The sequence below is a fragment of the Grampus griseus genome, assembly GCF_964374135.1.
Source record: "Grampus griseus genome assembly, chromosome: 4".
NCBI classification, from domain to species: Eukaryota; Metazoa; Chordata; class Mammalia; order Artiodactyla; family Delphinidae; genus Grampus; species Grampus griseus.
In genome coordinates, this window is record NC_138997.1 from 124,089,737 (window position 1) to 124,110,702 (window position 20,966).

The 20,966-nt window shown below is 38.2% G+C and overlaps 1 protein-coding gene across 1 annotated transcript in view; it reads right to left on the reverse strand.

The window, feature by feature from the left end:
- Nucleotides 1-20,966, reverse strand: part of TNIP3 (TNFAIP3 interacting protein 3) — an 89,513-nt gene that overhangs the window by 28,936 nt on the left and 39,611 nt on the right. Inside the window, exons 3-5 of the mRNA XM_082653477.1 lie at nucleotides 5,799-5,885; nucleotides 2,287-2,367; nucleotides 291-356 (exon numbers count right to left, since the gene is read on the reverse strand). Coding sequence (XP_082509603.1) covers nucleotides 291-356; nucleotides 2,287-2,367; nucleotides 5,799-5,885 — 234 coding nt within the window. The remainder of the gene's footprint in view (nucleotides 1-290; nucleotides 357-2,286; nucleotides 2,368-5,798; nucleotides 5,886-20,966) is intronic.

The window sequence follows — 20,966 nt, forward strand, 5'->3', positions numbered from 1 at the left end:
ACTGTGTGAGTTATGATAAATGTGGGCAAGAGCTCTAGAGACGGCACTGGGGGCTATATTTAGTACCTTTCTTCTGCCATGCTTAAGACAATTCACTGACACGTTCCTTCGTTCATTAATCTTCAGTACCAAGAGGCCAATAATGCACTCAGCACCCTCCCCTTCATCATTTTACAACAGACAGCTGGCTACCCACAAATCTCCTGTAGTTGAAATCAGTGAGAATCTTCACATACTTGTCTCCCCGAGATTACCGATTTAAAGCAAATACCAAACAGAGAGGTGTTTACCTTTCTTTCATATAACTCTTTCATGCTTCTAAATTGCTGATTCCATTGCTGGTTAACTTCCAGGAGCTGAAATTATTAAAGTTTGGTAAAGCAACAAAGGATTTTGCCCATTTGGAAATTTAGCCATAGTGAAATCACTTCTCGAGGCTACTAAGGTTTTGGAAGCCATGGGTGAAGACAATATTCCTTCCACCAAGTTCTGGTAGACCTGGGATAAGTTAATTGAACACATTCGCCTTTCATAATTGGTTCACATATGAAAAACTATTAAGCCTTAGGTATATCTTGACTAATCAGCTGAACAGTTTATTAGCAACTTCTAACTTTGTTTAGTTATTTGAATTTTCATCTTCTTGTTTAATCTAACCAGAATCTGATAAAAAATTGTAAGTATTAATGGTTTTATGTAAGATTTATTAATATTTGAAGGGCCTTTTTTCAAACCTTTCCATATTTTTTATGTGCTTATATTGATTATTAAAATGAAATATTTCTTCTAGCTTTTTAAAGGCAGAATTTATATTAAAAAATTCCAAGTTCGGGCTTCCCTGGTGGCACAGTGGTTGAGAGTCCGCCTGCTGATGCAGGGGACACGGGTTCATGCCCCGGTCTGGGAAGATTCCACGTGCCGCGGAGCGGCTGGGCCCGTGAGCCATGGCCACTGAGCCTGCGCGTCCGGAGCCTGTGCTCCGCAACGGGAGAGGCCACAACAGTGAGAGGCCTGCGTACCACAAAAAAAAAAAAAAAAAAAAATTCCAAGTTCAATTAACTGATAATCATTTGCTTGCAATACTGTGTTTTTTTTTTTAAAAAAAATCAGTACATGATTTGTATTATATACTCAGCTAATGGATAATATCACCTTTTTGGAAGCATAGGTTTTTCAGGGAAAAATAGTTTTTGTCATAAGACAATATTTAGAAACAATTTAGGCTGCAAACAATTTGAAAGTTTTAAAACTGTGTGCCAAATAGATGAAAGAAAAAACACTAAGACCTGTTTTCAGTTTTCTTGTAAGGGAAGTCTACAACTTTCCACATTAAGAGAAATTCCAACACCTATAAATATGGGACAGACATGGAGAAGACTGTCGCAATGACTAAAATGTAGCAAGACTTTCTCTTAATTACAAAACAAAATATCTAATCCAGAGTGGCAGTTGCTAGGTAACTCTTATGCTGGAAATAGATATGACTATTTAGTATAAGACTATATAATATTATTATGTAAAGATCCCTGATCTGTTGTTATTTTAGGGACTAACATTTCTATGCTATGGTAACATTACTCTGCTATAGTTCAGTAATTTTCCAGAAGGGCACACTATTTTATGCAGTATCAAAGAAGGGTAGAGGAAACCATAGAAGAAAACATGAAGGCTGTAGCACAGAAAATGATTTCGAAAAGGAATTACAAAATTGACAACAGAGTGCCAGAACTGTTAAGGAGAATAAAGAGGTTCTCTGTCAAGGAGAATAAAGAGGTTCTAATATTCATTAAACTCAGAAAAACGGAACTCAAAATAATATCCATCACATTCCCAATGACATTTTAAAACAAATTTCTTTTATGATAAAGCTCCTTAACCCCTGTTGGTCAGATGCCCAACTCATGAAGTCATAGCACGTAATCAGTGATATAATAAAGCCTCTGACAGTTTGAGTTTCAAGGTGTGTCAAGTGCTGAGCATAAATGGCACAGATGATAAGCTCACCTAGCCCATGTGGAGGAAATGTCTAAGTTTTGAAAAAAATTAAGATTATAATTATTGGATTTATGGCTTTGTCATTTTTATTCATTTGCACAAGCACTGAGAGACCGAGTAAGAGATATGTAGGTGAATAAGAAAGAAGTATTTGCTCTCAAAATAATGCAGTCCAGTATCCTTAAGATAAATACTGTGACCCAATAACAAAAATAAAAGGCACTAGATGCCTATTTTATTCTCAGCATTAATCCATGGCACATGTTGCTTCAACTAATATTTCAAAATTACCTCTTTTCTCTGTTTTTCCAGGCACCTTATCTTTTGTTCAAGGAAATTTGTTAAGTTCTTTTTTCTCGATGATTGAGTCCACTTAAAAAAAAAAAAGAAGAAAAAGAGTGAAACAGAATAGTCTATAAACAGGAGAAATGCTTCTCTTCACAAACTCTCATGTTGTAATTCATAAAAATATTTTAGCAATAATAATGCTCACACCATAGTCCTTCATAGAGACCTGTTGATGAAAAAGCTTTATATTTTAGACTCTTTTATATGAATTAAGTACCAAAATAATTCTCTAATAAATTACGAATGTATCTATATAATGGGCAAGTAAGAAATTAGGATTTTATGAATTTGGATTTCAACCCTTTTCCAAAAAAATGAAAATTCAGAGTATAATGTATATAGAAATCAGGTAAGTTTCATGGATATATGTTAGGTATTTACCTGGTAAACATTTCTAAAAAATCATTTTTGTAGACATACCCATGATCTGAAGAGCGGCCCTGGCAAAAGTCAGAGAAGTGATAGAACCACCAAGAAAAAAAGACCAACACACTACAGTTAAATGGCAACAAATTGATTCTGAAACAATAGTACAATAAATTAACTACCTCAGTGACCATCATTATGATTATGTTATAGAGGTGGGCATAGATTATCTGGTATTTTGTAATTTTAACCAGCCCTTTGTATAAAGCTACTAGGTGACAAATTTAGATTAATAATAAATCATTGGTATGGTGAAAAATTAACCACCTTTCTTTTCAGTTTTTTTTAAAAAAATATTATTCATTTAAAGAAAGCACAAAAGCTCTGGAAACTGCCTGCCATCTGTCTAAATCGACCATCAGCAAAGTTCTCTTAAGTACTGTTTTCTCTGTTTTAACTCAATAGTCTTAAAACCATCGCATGGCTGAGTCATACAAGTAATACAATGAATGGAGTAATGAGGATCGTCCCTAAATCTGCTATTCAGTTTCAGGCTCAATAGCTATTGTGGACCACGAAATTGCTTAAGGGTATTCATGAACAATTAAGAAATATTTTCAAAACATGTTGGCCTTTGCCACAAACGTTACAGGAAATGCCGTTTTGCAATCATCACAGGATTTTAAGGACTTTTTTCATTAGAAATGATTTATAAAACTATTTTCTATCTTTTCTCTACTTATCTTTGTCTCACAATGTTTTAGGATTCGAGGGTATTTTATACCTCAATAGATGCTGTTCTTAGTTTACTTAGCTACTTCCTATTCAGATCCATGTGTAACTAAGACTGCATTTAAAAAGAGACATTCTTCCGTAGGTCAACACAATCAGAATGATTATACCCGCTTCTGACCTTAAGGTGGTTTAGCCCAGTGCCAGAAGTGACATCAATTTCCAGGTGACAAGTATGTTGGGTCCTGCAATTGAGATTTCCCTCTTTTAGGAAGACTTCCAAGGGACTGGACTTATTCTGGATCAGCACAGACTAAATATTAGGCATCTTTGATTTGGAGAATGCTGTGAGCCAACCCTACTTAGTGTGTCCTGGGCTCTGTGAAGCAGAGGTTTGGTGAGACTGGATTCTAGACCAGTGGTTCTCACCACTGGAGCACATCAGAATCACCCTGGGAGCTTGCTAAACATAAGGCACCCTGAACACTGATCAGAATTTCTGAAAGGGAGCCATAGCACCTCTACCTTCTTTTTCATAGATTACTTTTTAAAGCAGTTCTAGGTTCACAGAAAAATTGAGTGGAGAGTATAGAGATTTCCCGCATACCTATTGCCCCAACAAATGGGTAGCCTTCCCCATGATTGGCATCCCCCATCAGAGTGGTATATTTGTTAATAGATGAGCCTACACTGACACATCATTATCACCCAAATCCACAGTTTACATTAGGGTTCCCTCTTGCTGTTGTACATTCCATGGATTTAGACGAATGTGTAATGACATGTGTCTATCATTTGTAGTACCATGGAGAATAGTTTCACTGTCTTAAACATCCTCTGTGCGCCACCTATTTACCCACCTCTATTTTTAATAAATATCACTGATTATCATGAGTTACACTAAAGTTCAAGGTTCTTCCATTCCATACCACGCTTCGGAATATGAATTTTAGGTCCTCAAAAAGTCTTTTTTCTATTTGTGATATAGACCAAAAAAATAAAAAAATAAAAATCTGTGACCAACAAATATTTGTATGACCCTACTTTCTGGGAATCTAGATTAAGAGTAATGAGATAGCATGCATTTTTTTCCATATATAATTTTCTCTGGAAAAAAATTATGAAATATTTTGACCCTTGATTTTCTTATAAATGAGTTATTTTTAATTTTTATTTATTTATTTTTTGCAGTACGCGGGCCTCTCACTGCTGTAGCCTCTCCCGTTGCGGAGCACAGGCTCCGGACGCGCAGGCTCAGCGGCCATGGCTCACGGGCCCAGCCGCTGCGCGGCACGTGGGATCTTCCCGGACCGGGGCACGAACCCGTGTCCCCTGCATCAGCAGGCGGACTCTCAACCACTGCATCACCAGGGAAGCCCTGAGTTATTTTTAAATAACTTTATAAAAATCATTTATAAAATGATTTAGTAGAGATATTAAATCTGCAAGACAGAGAAAGCACAGCAATAGGTATGGCTTATAAGTCATAAATGTATCACTACGGATTTCTCTGAGGATTAATCAACATTTTACCACCATTCATATGTCTTAGGTGTGCATTAAAATGAAAGAAACTCAATTAAATACAAAGTTTTGGGGAAACTTTTCACTTGTTTTTGCTGTGCTTCCCTGTTGCTAATAAAGGCATAGAAAGAATTTTAGTCACTGGTCCTTCTAAGGGCTCATTTAAAGAACATTTATTCCCTATAAAATGTAATCTGTGTTCAAAGTATTTGGACCTTGATTTCTCATTTACCCTAATACCCAGACCAACTTCTAAAAGATCCAAGTTCTGAGACTGCTAAATTAAATACCTAAATGTACCAAAAAGTCTCAGAGTCCTATTATATCTTAGTTATCTCTAAAAAAATCTTTAAGAAAGCACTTTCATTCATTCATTCAATTAGTAAGTATCTGTTGCAGTAACCAGTAACAGAACAATGACTGTGGTATTAATTACGTATATAGAAGTATTTCACCATAGATACTCTATTGCTATAATAGCTTTTACTTCTAACCACACAAATATAATATTCTTTTTACATTTTACATTAAACCAAATTCCTTGAAATCAAGAGCAAAATATGAAACACATAGAATCGAAAAGCTGACAGGACAAGATTTTATTTCTCACTTTGTAAAAGAAGAAATGTAGCTCAAAGGTGTCAAAGGAAATGTAAACAGTCACCTAGATATTTTTCCTTTGTTGAATAACATCCTTGAAATATATAGAGCAGATCTTAGTTAAAGAAAGCAAACTAGCCATTTCTACTTTTATTAATCATTGCATAACTCGCCATTAGCAATGCTGTCGATGATATATATGGTCAATTCATCCCCTAGAAATGCGTTCTTACCTCTGCATGCTCAGTAGAAGTTTCTGTACCACTCATTCTAGTTGTGCACTGTAGGAAACGTGCCACGGAAGCTGGTTTTTCTGGAGTCTTGGAGAGCAGAAAGAAAAAAGCAAAGAAAATATCTCTGAATGGTGTCTTTTAAAGTCAGAGCAAATATATATATAATTTTTAAAATACCACACAAATAGTTAACTGATGATAGAAAATAATAGCAACAGTTTTTCACTGAAAATGTACAGAAGTGACTCTGTATGCGAATTATACAGAATAAGGTTAAAAGCACAGCACGTGTGATTATAACTTTTCTTCTCTTCCAGATAGGGATTTCCCAGGATGTCTCAAGCTGCAGGCTGTGACTAACACGCAAGGCAGATAAGCCTTGCTATGGTATGTAAATTGTCATTCTTCCCTTACTGGAAGTTTCTCCCACTGGAGGAAGAAGTTACCACAGAAAGCCTAGGCAAGCCAAGTCTTTCCTCAGTAGACAAGCTGCCGTAACTTCACTGTATTTCCAGATCAATTAGGTAACTGTTGACTTTTTGACAGCCCAGTTCCTTGCTTCCCTAAGGGAAGGATTTTCTGGCAATGCCTTATACATGTCAGCTTAGCTGTGCAGAATTTAATGAGTCATACATAATTCTCATGGAACTAAAAAGAAAATAATTCATTACAAGGTTATCGGGTATTGTTCGTAAAACTAATCTTCTGTATTGGCAGGAAGTTTAAACTTGGTTCTCAAGTTTAAAGTCTCAAGACTGTCTTTTCCGTAGGTTGTCCACATTTTCTCCATGATCCCATGGAAGTAAAATCTTTGCACTAACATTTACCTTTAATGAGTTGGCTTGTCGTTTTACAGGGCACTGAGATAATGGAGCACGTGATAAGTAGGGCAATTATACTCCAATAAAGACGTTAAAAAAAAAAAAAGCACGGAAAGCAGATATTTGGAGCTACACAGATGGGCAGTGATAGAGCAGAAGACCTCATTCTTGACTTGGAGGAGAGGGAACAGAAGAAAAGGCAACAATATAGAAAGGAAAGAATGTGTTGCTGAAAGGAGAAAAGGAAGAATTTAGTCAATCACTTAATTTACATTTTTCTTTAGACCTCCCTATTTGATATCCACATATATGTAGGATAAATCCTAAAACTCCTGAAATTCAGATTCTTTAAAAGGGAATGAACGGGTGGCTAAGATTTGGCCCTCCTTTTTCTCCTTTAGATCTTCTACCCGTCTCTTCTTGGGCTCCAGCCGAACTGAATTCCCTCTGCTTCCTGAACTGGTCACGCCCCTTGACATCTGTGGCTCTCTCCACCTGGAGTGTGTGTGTGTGTGTGTGTGTTTACTTTCTTCTGGTTTCTTGGTCTGTTTGGGGGGTACACTTGAGTGAAACAGAATGATATTTCCTTAAGGAAATATCCAAAAGTACAAGTGGGAATGAAATTGTTCACAGTTCTAAAGGTAAAACTTATGACTCACATATGATTTGACTTTAGGGAATATAAGCAGGGATTTCCTGGAGACTGACACTTCATTAACAGTAAAATCTACACATCAGAAAAGAATAAAAAAGACAATAACATAAAAATATATTTTTTCCCTCCCAATTCCTGCTGCAAACACACACACACACACACACACACACACACACACACACAACATAATTATACAAGGTTCAAGGTTCCCTTCAGCCTTATTTGTGTATTTGGTAATAATAACCCAGTGGACGTGTTAACACTGACCTAAAGAAGTGGTTAGAAAGCACATTTTCTGGCCAGGCACTGTCGTCGTTGGGTCCCCTCTGTATGGGCCTCCTGTTGCACATTCATCGTTGTAGCCCATCATGATGTGAGTGATTCTACTGAATGGAAATCCTGTATCTTTGCATTTTTTATTATAATTTTTTCCCTCTTTTTCTGCTATGGCAGTTTAACAACAAACAGATTTTCTATTAGCTCCAGAGAGCCATGTGGTGATTTATGAATAAACAATAACTTCTGGAGTGTCCCAAGTTCGGTTTGAGAAAAAGGGAATTTGCATTAGTACTGTCCTAGGAATAAACTGGATATTTTCTGTTACATATGCCCTCTTCACCTCACCTCCATCCCTTTCACATATGCTGTATACTTTAAGAGTCTGGCTTTTAGTCAAGCTTTGTTTCATGAGAAGTCTCACTAGCTGCAATAACCTTCAGAGAAATGGACATGTCACTCCATGTTTCCAAAGTGATTTTGAAGAGTCTTCATTTCTCAAGTGACTAAAATAATCTCTAGAGGAAAATAACTAACAGAGGGAAACATGGTGAAGTAAAGGACCAAGGAGCTACCGGTCAGTGGTCTGTGACTATCATCCCGGTTGATGATAATTCTCTCAAAATTAGTTCAAGAGAGATCGTCACATTTCTACACATGCTTGGAGGGATTCTTTGGCAGGTAAAATAAACACGGCTTTTTCTTTAATATCCATTTAGAATGGGGGTTAAAAAACCTCCTTTGCTTCCTGAATCTATTTGCATAGATTTTTAAGTGAACGTGCTATCTAGGTAGGAGAGAGAGTACGTGGTGGTGACTAAACATCTGACTCTAGAGTCCAGTCATCTGGATTCATATCTCAGCTCTACCTTCACTGCTTGTAAATCTGGGGATGATGCTTAAGGCCCCTAAGTCTCAACTTCCACATTTGTAAACTAGGGATAGTAGAGGTGTCTTCTTCCTGGGGTTGCTGTCTGTGATAATATATAGAAGAGCTTAGATGTTAATAATAATATGACCTTAAAGATAGGGACCATCAATCATTTACACATCACTTACTATGCACATGGCACTAAGTGGATTCCAAAGGAAAATAAACAAAAGTAACAAAAGTTCCTACTTCTGATGAAATTTACATATCTATAAATATATATATATATATATATATATATAGAGAGAGAGAGAGAGAGAGAGAGAGAGAGAGAGAGAGATGACTGTAAGAATTCAGAGAGAGCTCATTCAGAGCTTTAATCATTATTGCAGGAGTTGGAATATCTGCTGGGCCTTGAAGGCTGGATAGGATTTTCATAGATGGTGAGAACTGAGATATATTATTGTAAGGGGAGCAACTTAAATGAAACAGAGATGGACAAGCCTAAATATGAAGGATTATAGCAAGCTCAGTGTAACTAGAGGGGGGCTCATGTGGTCTATCTAAAGTCGATTTAGATCAAATTGTGAAAGGCTTTTAATTTCAGACTAAGAAATTTTAAGTCTATTGCATAGGCCATGGGGCACTTCTAAAGACCCTTGAGGAAAGGAATTATATGATCAAAGTGGCTTTTTAGTAAAAATAAACCTGGATATGCACATTATGTACTAAATGGGTTAGACTGACAACTGCAATACCACTTAATAGATATTATCAAAAGTAATATTCAAAATACTTAACATCTCGTGGTAATCAAAATATTTAATAATCAGCTCACCTGGGGCACTCAGAATGAACCACACCTCTGAACTCCAGACACCTATATTAATTGCCTACTCACCATACCTGTTTGGTTGCTTAATAGGTACCTTCTTATCCACTTATATAAAAGCTATTTCTTGATCTTCCCTCACAAGACTCGTCTTCCCCATCACAATGACAAATTTCATGCTCTGGACTAAGAACTTTGGAGTCATCCTTGACTCCTCTTTTTCCTCACAGCTTATACCCAATCTAACTGAACATTTTTTAGGCTCTCTATAAACATACACAGAGGGCTTCCCTGGTGGCACAGTGGTTGAGAGTCCGCCTGCCGATGCAGCGGACACGGGTTCGTGCCCCGGTCCGGGAAGATCCCACGTGCCGCGGAGCGGCTGGGCCCGTGAGCCATGGCCGCTGAGCCTGCGCGTCCGGAGCCTGTGCTCCACAACGGGAGAGGCCACAACAGTGAGAGGCCCGCGTACCGCAAAAAACAAAACAAAACAAAAACCAAATAAACAAAAAAAAACATACACAGAAAGGAGAGCAGCATGTTGCCACTAGAGACTTCCCAGTTTAAGGAGAGAGTGAAATAAACGTGCAATTTTATAAATTTTCAAAATGGAAACTTTAATGATTACTTCCTGATTTTATCCACATGAAAATTCTTAAGAGAGCATCCAGTAGTTACTGACATCTGTCTCTGTGTCAAATCCTAGTTCCATCCTTTACTAGATATGTGAGCTTGGGCAAGAGGCTTAGCATCTCTGCATTGATCAAGCCACCATCATCTCCTACCTGGATTACTGCAATACTATTGCAATGTTCCTTGCTTCCCCTCTGGCTCCTTTCCCATCTATTCTCAGCCCAGTAGCCACTGTGGGTCTTTAAAATATGTCATTTCATGTCACTCCTCTGCTCAAAACCTTTCAGTGGCTTCCCATCTCAGAGTGAAAGCAAAACTCTTTATAGTGGCCCACAGGGTACTAGATACTCTAGCCTGTGCCCCTCTGACCTCTTTCTCAGTATCCTCCTGTTCGTTCACTCTGCTCTATGTCCTGGCCACACTGCTGGTCCATGAACCTGTCGTGTGCACTCCCTGTTCTGTCCGCCCAGAACTATCTTTCTCCTAGATAACCTCATGGCTCATCCCACCCTCCACCCCAAACGGGTAATTGCTTCAATGTCATCTCTTTATCAAGATCTTACCCACCCCCCCTCCATTTAAAATTACTCTCCATCCCAGTGCTTTCCTGCTATATTTTTTCCACAGCACTGTATATCATACCCTATATATTTTTCTTCTTTGTTCTTGGCCTCCCACCATTAGAGCTTAAACTCCATGACAGCAGTTGTTGTCTGCTGTGTTCATTCTGTATTTCTCGAACCTAAAATAGTGCCAATTATATTAGTGCCTATGCAAGTACACACAGTGCTCAGACACACGTAAAGCCTCCTCCTTACCCCAAACTAAATCTGTAATGTTGCTGAGTCATGTATCTTCTCAAGAGGTTGTAGAAGATCTCAAGATCAGAAAAGTCAACTTCTTGGCCTCCAAACTAGTAAATAACCTCTCTTTCATACCCCAAACCTGGGTTTGGACTAGAAGAGCCCCATGAGAGGCGTGTCCCAAATTCCAGAGCCTCAAGGGGGATACAGGCTGTGTCCCTCCAGGTTGGTGCTTTGAAGCACTTCTTCCATGCAGTACATACATGTCTGTTTCCACTGCACACTTTTAGTTTTTAGTGCATTGCAGATACATCACAGGGCAAATTGGGCTTTGTTGACTCTTCTCTAGTCTTTAGGAAACTGCAGAATTTATGAAACTTCCATGTCTAAAGATTTCTCAGCGCTGCCCAAAGTAGTAAACTAGCTGACACAGCCTGACCACCAGCCCCTTTGAAGTCTCCCCTGGTTTTCCAGAGCAGTTAGTTACCTCCTCCTTTGTGATCCAGGGCACTTTGTGAAGCATCAATTCCTGCACTTACTGTAAAACTGTCATTAATTTTATGTACCTTTCTCTCCCAAGGCTGTAAGTTTCTTGAAGGTAGGGTCGATATTTATCATTTCAGCCTTGGGAACTGACACAGTACCTTCAGAGGACAGAGTAGTGACATACACACTGAAAAAAAATAAACCTGATTATGTATAAATTTTCAGTAGGAAATCATAGTACACTTCTACATCTCAGAACACAGCCCAGAGGAGAATGACCACAGGGATAAACAAAGTTATATGTTTTGTCTCCAAATCAGAAAGGATCAAGTAGGGATATCCATTTTTAAAAAGCTGTTCTGTTTAAATGTATTTTCTTTTTATTCATTTTATAGGTAAATATTTCACCCTTTTTTATTTTGGTTACATGATCAATATTGTTTTGTCTCCATACAAAACCTCCTTAAATTTTTTTCTCCTAATCCTAGTTAATATTTAATAAATAAATAATATAAATGATTATACATGTTATGAGGGAATTTTTAAAAGGTATAAATGTGGTCTTTAATAATATCTCCTACATTTGTACCGTGCTTTATTATATCTTATAAGTTAACCTCTTGAAGTATTAACTGGTGATTCCCGCAAACACATATGGTTCTTTGTTTCATGTAAGTAATCCTTTCTTTGTTCAGTAAGAGATATCTTTCGTCTCAGGGCTGAGTAAGTTTGTCATTGAATGCAAAGGGAAAAACAGTCCCTGTTCAGCCTTTGAACTTCGAAATAGACTCTTCAAACTCTAGAGACCATCCTGAAAACCAAAGCTTTGAATTTTAAGAGCTAGTATTTCTGAAAGTAATATATTTAAAAAAATGTTTTTAAAGATTAATTCCTTTTGTGAAATTATTTTTAAATGCTTCAAAAAGTAACGTGGATTGATGGATGAAACATGCAGTGGGTAGATGGATAGATATATGATAAATAAGTAGAGTGAAGTTTTAACAGTAAAATCTATGGGTGTACACCATAAAATCCTTTCAACTTGGCTATATATTTGAAATTTTCATAACAAAATGTTTGAGAAAAATCAGAATCAAGCCGTAAAATCTTACACCATAAACAACTGACAGAAAAGAGGGTAGATGAAGAGATGGTATAACCTATTCCTTACCTCTTCCACACTCCCTACCCCATCCCACCCAGAGAAGAGTAAAAGAAGTATATGGCCCTGAGGGAAAATGAGAAAAGAATCAGGGGAAAAGAGCCCTGAATGTTGTGAGTCCTCTTGGGGAAAATGAGTCCAACTCTTCTAGGGACTCATCCATCATCTCCTGAGAAGGATGTAACAGTGGTTAACTAGGATTTTGTGGATTTAAGAATGCTTTGCTGTAAAATTGAGGAAAATGCAGTATTTATCACATGGATCTGAGGATAGGAGATGAGAAGAGGGACCTGGAAGCTTCAGTGATTGCCAGTGAAGCAATGAGCCAATGAAAAGAGCATAAGGAACAGATTACACCAGTGCTAATTGCAGTGTAAGATGATGGATTATTGCAACCTGGTGCCTTCACCCTGAAGTTGCCAGAAAAATATAGGACCTCCAGATAAATTTGAGTGTTAGATGCACAATAACCTTTTTTGTAAAAGTATGTCTGATACAATATTTTGATGTTTATTTGAAATTCAAACTTAAGTGGGCATCCTGTTTTTTTTTTTTTTTTTTTGCTGTACGCAGGCCTCTCACTGTTGTGGCCTCTCCCATTGCAGAGCACAGGCTCCGGACGCGCAGGCTCAGCGGCCATGGCTCACGGGCCCAGCCGCTTCGCGGCATGTGGGATCCTCCCGGACCGGGGCATGAACCCGTGTCCTCTGCATCGGCAGGCGGACTCTCAACCACTGTGCCACCAGGGAAACCCCATCCTGTATTTTTATTTGCCACATCTGGCAACTCTACTCCACATGCATTTTCCCACAAAATCTCCATCACAGACTGTAGGTGCTGCTGTAGGGAGAAGAAGACAGAGGAGAGAATCCCTGCGTAAGACTGCACTGAAAATATAAATTGCCTGAGAAAACGCTGAAGTGGCTGAGATTTCCTGAAGTCAACTGGATTAAATTATCTTCTAAAAGACAGGATAGGGGTCCTAGATTGAAACTAAATTCAGCTTAAAAAAGGGAGAAAATTACAATTTAGCACATGTGAGTTCTGTGGTTTGCAAACGTTTATCTGCTTCAATTTGAACTTCATAACAGTCCCGTGCAGCTGTCAGGAGAGGCATCTTTGATGTAAAGAAGGATTAAACTGAGGTTCAGAGTTGAGAAGTGACTTGCCCATGGTCATTACATGATGAGTGGGTGGCTGAACCCATACCAGACCTCAGTCCCCCTGGCTTATTCCCCACAAAGAACCTTTTACCTATGCGAGGAGACATGAATAACATAGCTAAAGATTATTGGACAAAACATAATTTAGTTTGTTTGATACAGGAGCCTGAGCCATTAAGAAATATAATTCAGAAAAGTTTCAAGGGAGTTGAGCTTTCTTGAGGGCTACATATGAACTGGCTTGACCTTCAAGATTATATCCAAACAAACTCTTACCAGTTGCCATCACTACTTGCCTAGAGATTAATTTCTACTGCCAATAACTGGTGGTCAGAAAAGAGAAATTTAGCCTTCGAAAATTGTAATTCTGCATTTGAAGTTTTCAATGTTCTCTTCTCTGCCAGACTTTAATCCCTGATCACTCGGTATCTTTGCAAATCCCTTTATTTTTCCCTTGTACCTAGCTTACATGTGTTGACTTCACCTTCATTCATGTACTCATTCTTATAATAAATATTTATTGATTATGGACTGTGTATTGGACATGAGGTAAGTACTAGATGAGCGAAACAGACATGTCTTTCATGTATTTTCTGGTTTTTGAAAATAAAATCTGAAGATCAGAGGGATCATTCCATTGATAATGAAATCCTTTCTGCATCATTTCATAATCACCAAGCGATTAGCCTGGAGACCTCAGGTGAAAGAGACTACTTTCTTCCTGAGACAAATACATCTCAACATATCATAGATTTAGATACTTTTTTTGTGTGTGTGGTACGCGGGCCTGTCACTGCTGTGGCCTCTCCCATTGCGGAGCACAGGCTCCGGACGCGCAGGCTCAGCGGCCATGGCTCACGGGTCCAGCCGCTCCGCGGCATGGGGGATCCTCCCGGACCGGGGCACGAACCCGTGTCCCCTGCACACTGCGCCACCAGGGAAGCCCCCTAGATACTATTTTTAAATAGCAAAAATTATAGTTACATATAGTAATTAAGAAAGGGCATGTACATATATAGATGACGTGGGAATAATGGGAGCCTACGGTGATGACTTGTGGAAACACAAGTGATCAAATAGTGTACATTGGGACTGTTTTGTCTGAAAATGAGCCTGACTCAAAGAAAACCTCTCAATATGAGAGCTTGAAAATATTGTAAATATTTACTAGCTGATCTTACTGATTTAAGGAACATTTACTTTAAAAAACTAAATCTTCCTTACTGGAGAAAAAAATAAAAGGAATAAATTATCCCACTTTTTGCTACCTAACCCAGAATCCCATAGGAAAAGATATTTATATACTTTGTGGGTCCAGCCTCACTCCCCTCACAAGTACAAAAGAAGGTAAAAAGTCTTAAGATGCATTTCATCTAGATGGTAGACATTAGAATACTATGAATCTTCTTCAGTGAGAGCTGAAAGTGCCCATTTCGCTAGTATTTTCCCCACGCCCATTAAAGAAATTGTTTCTAACCAAACTAGAAACGGGAAGGCTTGCTTGAGAAAAAAGGTTTCTTGAGGCATTAGATTCCAAAACCCATCTTAGGTTTGGAAGTCCTTACGAGAGATCCACATTCTGTCACAAAGCTAAACAGATCAAGAATATAAAGAATACATATTTGCTAAACAACTCTTATGAACGTGTTTATTCGTGGTATCTCCCAAGCCAAGAATTTAGCTTCCTTAATAGTGTCACAAATTTACAAATCTCTGAACCCAGAGACTGACGTTACTCTTCCTTCTGCATAATAAGAAAGACATATCTAAAGTTTTTTTCAAGTGTAATTGCTGAAGTCATATAAGTCTATGAGAGGGCAATGATTCCAAAAGTAAGGATAATACTTTTAGCTCTGAAAGTCTGTTTGCTAGAAGCCCTGACACTCCGAATTCATTTTCTTCTCTTTGCAGCCTCTTGGATGCCTTATGTTCGTTTATTCCGTTAAAATTATAAAATGTATTATACTTTCCACCCAGATGTCACCCTTCACTTCAAGACTTGGTGGCTTCCTCCACTAACACCCCCTCGTGTTGGCATGCTGCTCTCCTGGCCACCGAAGCAGCCTGCATTGGAGCTTCGAGGATCACTATGTTCAGAGGCAGATGGAATCGTCTTGCACCTACTGCTCACATCTCCAAAGGACAACCTGCATCTTCCAGTGTTCTCTAAATCTCTCTCTTGTGGAACTTGGGGCAAATCCTCCCAGCGATGGAAGAGAAAACCTTTGAGTAAGAAAGTGTCCTACTCAAAAGTGTCTCTTACTTATTAACCAAGAGGAGCTTGAGCTTATCACCTCACTTCTATCCAATAGACAGCCATCTGTCCAACAATGGACGCCTCTCAAGTGTTAGGGAGAGTTTCTGTCTCCCTTCTTTTATAAGAGTTTTAATTGTGTCTTAGAGTTCGATTTTAGCTTACAGACTTGTGTGTCTGTTTTCCTGTGGTGCCTGGTGTTATACCTTATTATAAAATAGAGTTCAAGGTGGACAGACACGGCAAGATCTCCTTATCTGGACATATACCTGATATTCATACACAGTGGAAGCTTTTAAAATCTTTGTAATGAATGGAGGAATAATATATCATAGATAAGGCATGGTGATATTTAGGGAAACACAACATGGTCTCTTTATCCACTCATCTGTTTAGTTTTGAGATTTGATTATACTTTTAGAACTATAAGACTAAAAACTACTAGCTGAACTTAGAGATAAGAGAAAGATACATAGCTCATTTAAATTTCACCCAGGTTGCCAACTGTGAGCTTCAAACACCACAAAGTGCAGCAGCTGAGTTGAGACAGGCCTTCTTGTTGCCTAAGAACTTGCTGTTTTTCCAGCCAGCTATTCAAACATTTCCCAGGGAACAGTAAATAGGTCCTCACACAAAAATGCAACGTTTTTTCCTAACAAAGAAAGGATTGAAATACTCCACGATTACCACAACTGAATCAGCTATATGTATACGTATATCCCCTCGTGCTTGCGTCTCCCTCCCACTCTCCCTATCCCACTCCTCTAGGTGGTCACAAAGCACCACTGAGCTGATCTCCCTGTGCTATGCAGCTGCTTCCCGCTAGCTATCTATTTTACATTTGGTAGTGTATATATGTCAATGCTATTCTCTCACTTCGTCCCAGCTTGAGACATCCCAGCTTACCCTTCCTCCTCCCTGTGTCCCCAAGTCCATTCTCTATGTCTGCGTCCTTATTCCTGTCCTGCCCCTGGGTTCATCAGAACCGTTTTTTGTTTCTTTTTGATTCCCTATGTATGTGTTAGCATACGGTATTTGGCTTTCTCTTTCTGACTTACTTCACTCAGTATGACAGACTCTAGGTCCATCCACCTCACTACAAATAACTCACTTTCATTTCTTTTTATGGCCGAGTAATATTCCATTGTATATATGTGCCACATCTTCTTTATCCATTCATCTGTCAGTGGACACTTACATTGCTTCCATGTCCTGGCTACTGTAAATCATGCTGCAATGAACACTGTGGTACATGTATCTTTTTGAATTATGGTTTTCTGAGGGTATATGCCCAGTAGTGGGATTGCTGGGTCGTATGGTTGTCCTATTTTTAGATTTTTAAGGAACCTCCATATGGCTCTCCATAGTGGCTGTATTAATTTACATTCCCACCAGCAGTGCAAGAGGGTTCCCTTTTCTCCGTATCCTCTCCAGCATTTATCGTTTGTAGATTTTTTGATGATGGCCATTCTGACCGGCGTAAGGTGATACCTCATTGTAGTTTTGATTTGCATTTCTCTGATGATTAGTGATGTTGAGCATCCTTTCATGTGTTTGTTGGCAATCTGTATATCTTTGGAGAAATGTCTATTTCAGTCTTCTGCCCATTTTTAGATTGGGTTCTTTGTTTTTTTGACATAGAGCTGCATGAGCTGCTTGTAAATTTTGGAGATTAATTCTTTGTCAGTTGCTTCCTTTGCAAATATTTTCTCCCATTCTGAGTGTTGTCTTTTCATCTTGTTTATGGTTTCCTTTGCTGTGCAAAAGCTTTTAAGTTTCATTAGGTCCCACTTGTTTATTTTTGTTTTTATTTTGATTTCTCTAGGAGGTGGGTCAAAAAGGATCTTGCTGTGATTTATGTCAAAGAATGTCCTTCCTGTGTTTTCCCCAGGAGTTTTACAGTGTCTGGCCTTACATTTAGGTCTTTAATCCATTTTGAGTTTATTTTTGTGTATGGTGTTAGGAAGTGTTCTAATTTCATTATTTTCCATGCTGCTCTCCAGTTTTCCCGGCACCACTTATTGAAGAGGCTGTCTCTTCTCCATTGTATATTCTTGCCTCCTTTATCAAAGATAAGGTGACCATATGTGCGTGTGTTTATCTCTAGGCTTTTTATCCTGTTCCATTGATCTACATTTCTGTTTTGGTGCCAGTACCATGCTGCCTTGATTACTGTAGCTTTGTAGTATAGTCTGAAGTCAGGGAGCCTGATTCCTCCAGCTCCATATTTCTTTCTCAAGATTGCTTTGGCTATTCGGGGTCTTTTGTGTTTCCATACAAATTGTGAAATTTTTTGTTCTAGTTCTGTGAAAAATGTCATTGTATTTTTTTTTTTTTTTTTTTTTTTTTTTTTGCGGTACGCGGGCCTGTCACTGTTGTGGCCTCTCCTGTTATGGAGCACAGGCTCCAGACATGCAGGCTCAGCGGCCATGGCTCACGGGCCCAGCCACTCCGCAGCATGTGGGATCTTCCCGGACCGGGGCACGAACTCGTGTCCCCTGCATCGGCAGGCAGACTCTCAACCACTGCATCACGAGGGAAGCCCTGCCATTGGTTTTTGATAGGGATTGCAATGAATCTGTAGATTGCTTTGGGCAGTAGAGTCATTTTCACAGTGTTGATTCTTCCAATCCAAGAACATGGTATGTGTCTCCATCCATTTGTATCGTCTTTAATTTCATTCATCAGTGTCTTATAGTTTTCTGCATACAGGTCTTTTGTCTCCTTAGTTAGGTTTATTCCTAGGTATTTTATTCTTTTTGTTGCAATGGTAAATGGGAGTGTTTCCTTAATTTCTCTTTCAGATTTTTCATCATTAGTGTATAGGAATGCCAGAGATTTCTGTGCATTAATTTTGTATCCTGCTACTTTACCAAATTCATTGATTAGCTCTAGTAGTTTTCTGGTAGCATATTTAGAATTCTCTATGTATAGTATCATGTCATCTGCAAACAGTGACAGCTTTACTTCTTCTTTTCCGATTTGGATTCCTTTTATTTCTTTTTCTTCTCTGTGGCTAAAACTTCCAAAACTATGTTGAATAATGGTGGCGAGAGTGGGTAACCTTGTTTTGTTCCTGATCTTATAGGAAATGGTTTCAATTTTTCACCATTGAGAACGATGTTGGCTGTGGGGTTGTCATATATGGACTTTATTATGTTAAGTTCCCTCTATGCCTACTTTCTGCAAGTGTTTATCATAAATGGGTGTTGAATTTTGTTGAAAGCTTTTACTGCAACTATTGAGATGATCATATGGTTTTTCTCCTTCAATTTGTCAATATGGTGTATCACATTGATAGATTTACATATATTGAAGAATCCTTGCATTCTTGGGATAAATCCCACTTGATCATGGTGTATGGTCCTTTTACTGTGCAGTTGGATTCTGTTTGCTAGTACTTTGTTGAGGAGTTTTGCATCTATATTAATCAGTGATATTGGCCTGTAGTTTTCTTTTTTTGTGACATCTTTGTCTGGTTTGGTATCAGGTTGATTGTGGCCTCACAGAATGAGTTGGGAGTTGTTCCTCCCTCTGCTATATTTTGGAAGAGTTTGAGAAGGATAGGTGTTAGCTCTTCTCTAAATGTTTGATAGAATTAGGCTGTGAAGCCATCTGGTCCTGGGCTTTTGTTTGTTGGAAGATTTTTAATCACAGTTTCAATTTCAGTGATTGTGATTGGTCTGTTTATATTTTCTATTTCTTCCTGGTTCAGTCTTGGAAGGTTGTGCTTCTCTAAGAATTTGTCCATTTCTTCCAGGTTGTCCATTTTATTGTCATAGAGTTGCTTGTAGTAATCTCTCATGATCCTCTGTATTGCTGCAGTGTCAGTTGTTACTTCTTTTTAATTTCTAATTCTATTGATTTGAGTCTTCTCCTTTTTTTTCTTGATGAGTCTGGCTAATGGTTTATCAATTCTTTTTTAACTTCTCAACGAACCAGCTTTTACTTTTATTGATCTTTGCTATTGTTTCCTTTATTTCTTTTTCATTTATTTCTGATCTGATCTTTATGATTTCTTTCCTTCTGTTAACTTTGGGGGTTTTTGGTTCTTCTTTCTCTAATTGCTTTAGGTGTAAGGTTAGGTTGTTTATTTGAAATGTTTCTTGTTTCTTGAAGTAGGATTGTATTGCTGTAAACTTCCCTCTTAGGACTGCTTTTGATGCATCACATAGGTTTGGGTCGCCATGTTTTCATTGTCATTTGTTTCTAGGTATTTTTTGATTTCCTCTTTGATTTCTTCAGTGATCTCCTGGTCATTAAGTAGTGTATTGTTTAGCCTCCATGTATTTGTATTTTTTACAGATATTTTCCTGTAGTTGATATCTAGTCTCATAGCATTGTGGTCGGAAAAGATACTTGATGCGATGGCAATTTTCTTAAATTTATCAAGGCTTGATTTGTGACCCAAGATATGATCTACCTTGGAGAATATTCCATGACCACTTGAGAAGAAAGTGTATTCTGTTGCTTTTGGATGGAATGTCTTATAAATATCAATTAGGTACATCTTGTTTAGTGTGTCATTTAAACCTTGTGTTTCCTTATTTACTTTCATTTTGGATGATCTGTCCATTGGTGAAAATGGGGTGCTAAAGTCCCCTACTATGATTGTGTTACTGTCAATTTCCCCTTTTGTGGCTGTTAGCATTTGTCTTATGTATTGAGGTGCTTCTATATTGGGTGCATAAATAATTACAATTGTTATATCTTCTTCTTGGATGGATCCCTTGATCATTATGTAGTGTCCTTCTTTGTCTCCTATAATAGTCTTTATTTTAAAGTCTATTTTGTCTGATATGAGAATTGCTACTCCAGCTTTCTTTTGATTTCCATTTGCATGGAATATATTTTTCCATCCCCTCACTTTCAGTCTGTATGTGTCCCTAGGTCTGAAGTGGGTCTCTTGTAGACAGTATATATGACTCTTGTTTTTGTGTCCTTTCACCCAGTCTATATTTTGGTTGGAGCATTTAGTCCATTTACATTTAAGGTAATTATCAATAGGTATGCTCCTATTACCATTTTCTTAATTGTTTTGTGTTTGTTTTTGTAGGTCTTTTCCTTCTCTTGTGTTTCCTGCCTAGAGAAGTTCCTTTAGCATTTGTTGTAAAGCTGATTTGGTGGTTCTGAATTCTCTTAACTTTTGCTTGTCTCTAAAGGTTTTAATTTCTCTGTCTATTCTGAATGAGATCCCTGCAGCGTAGAGTAA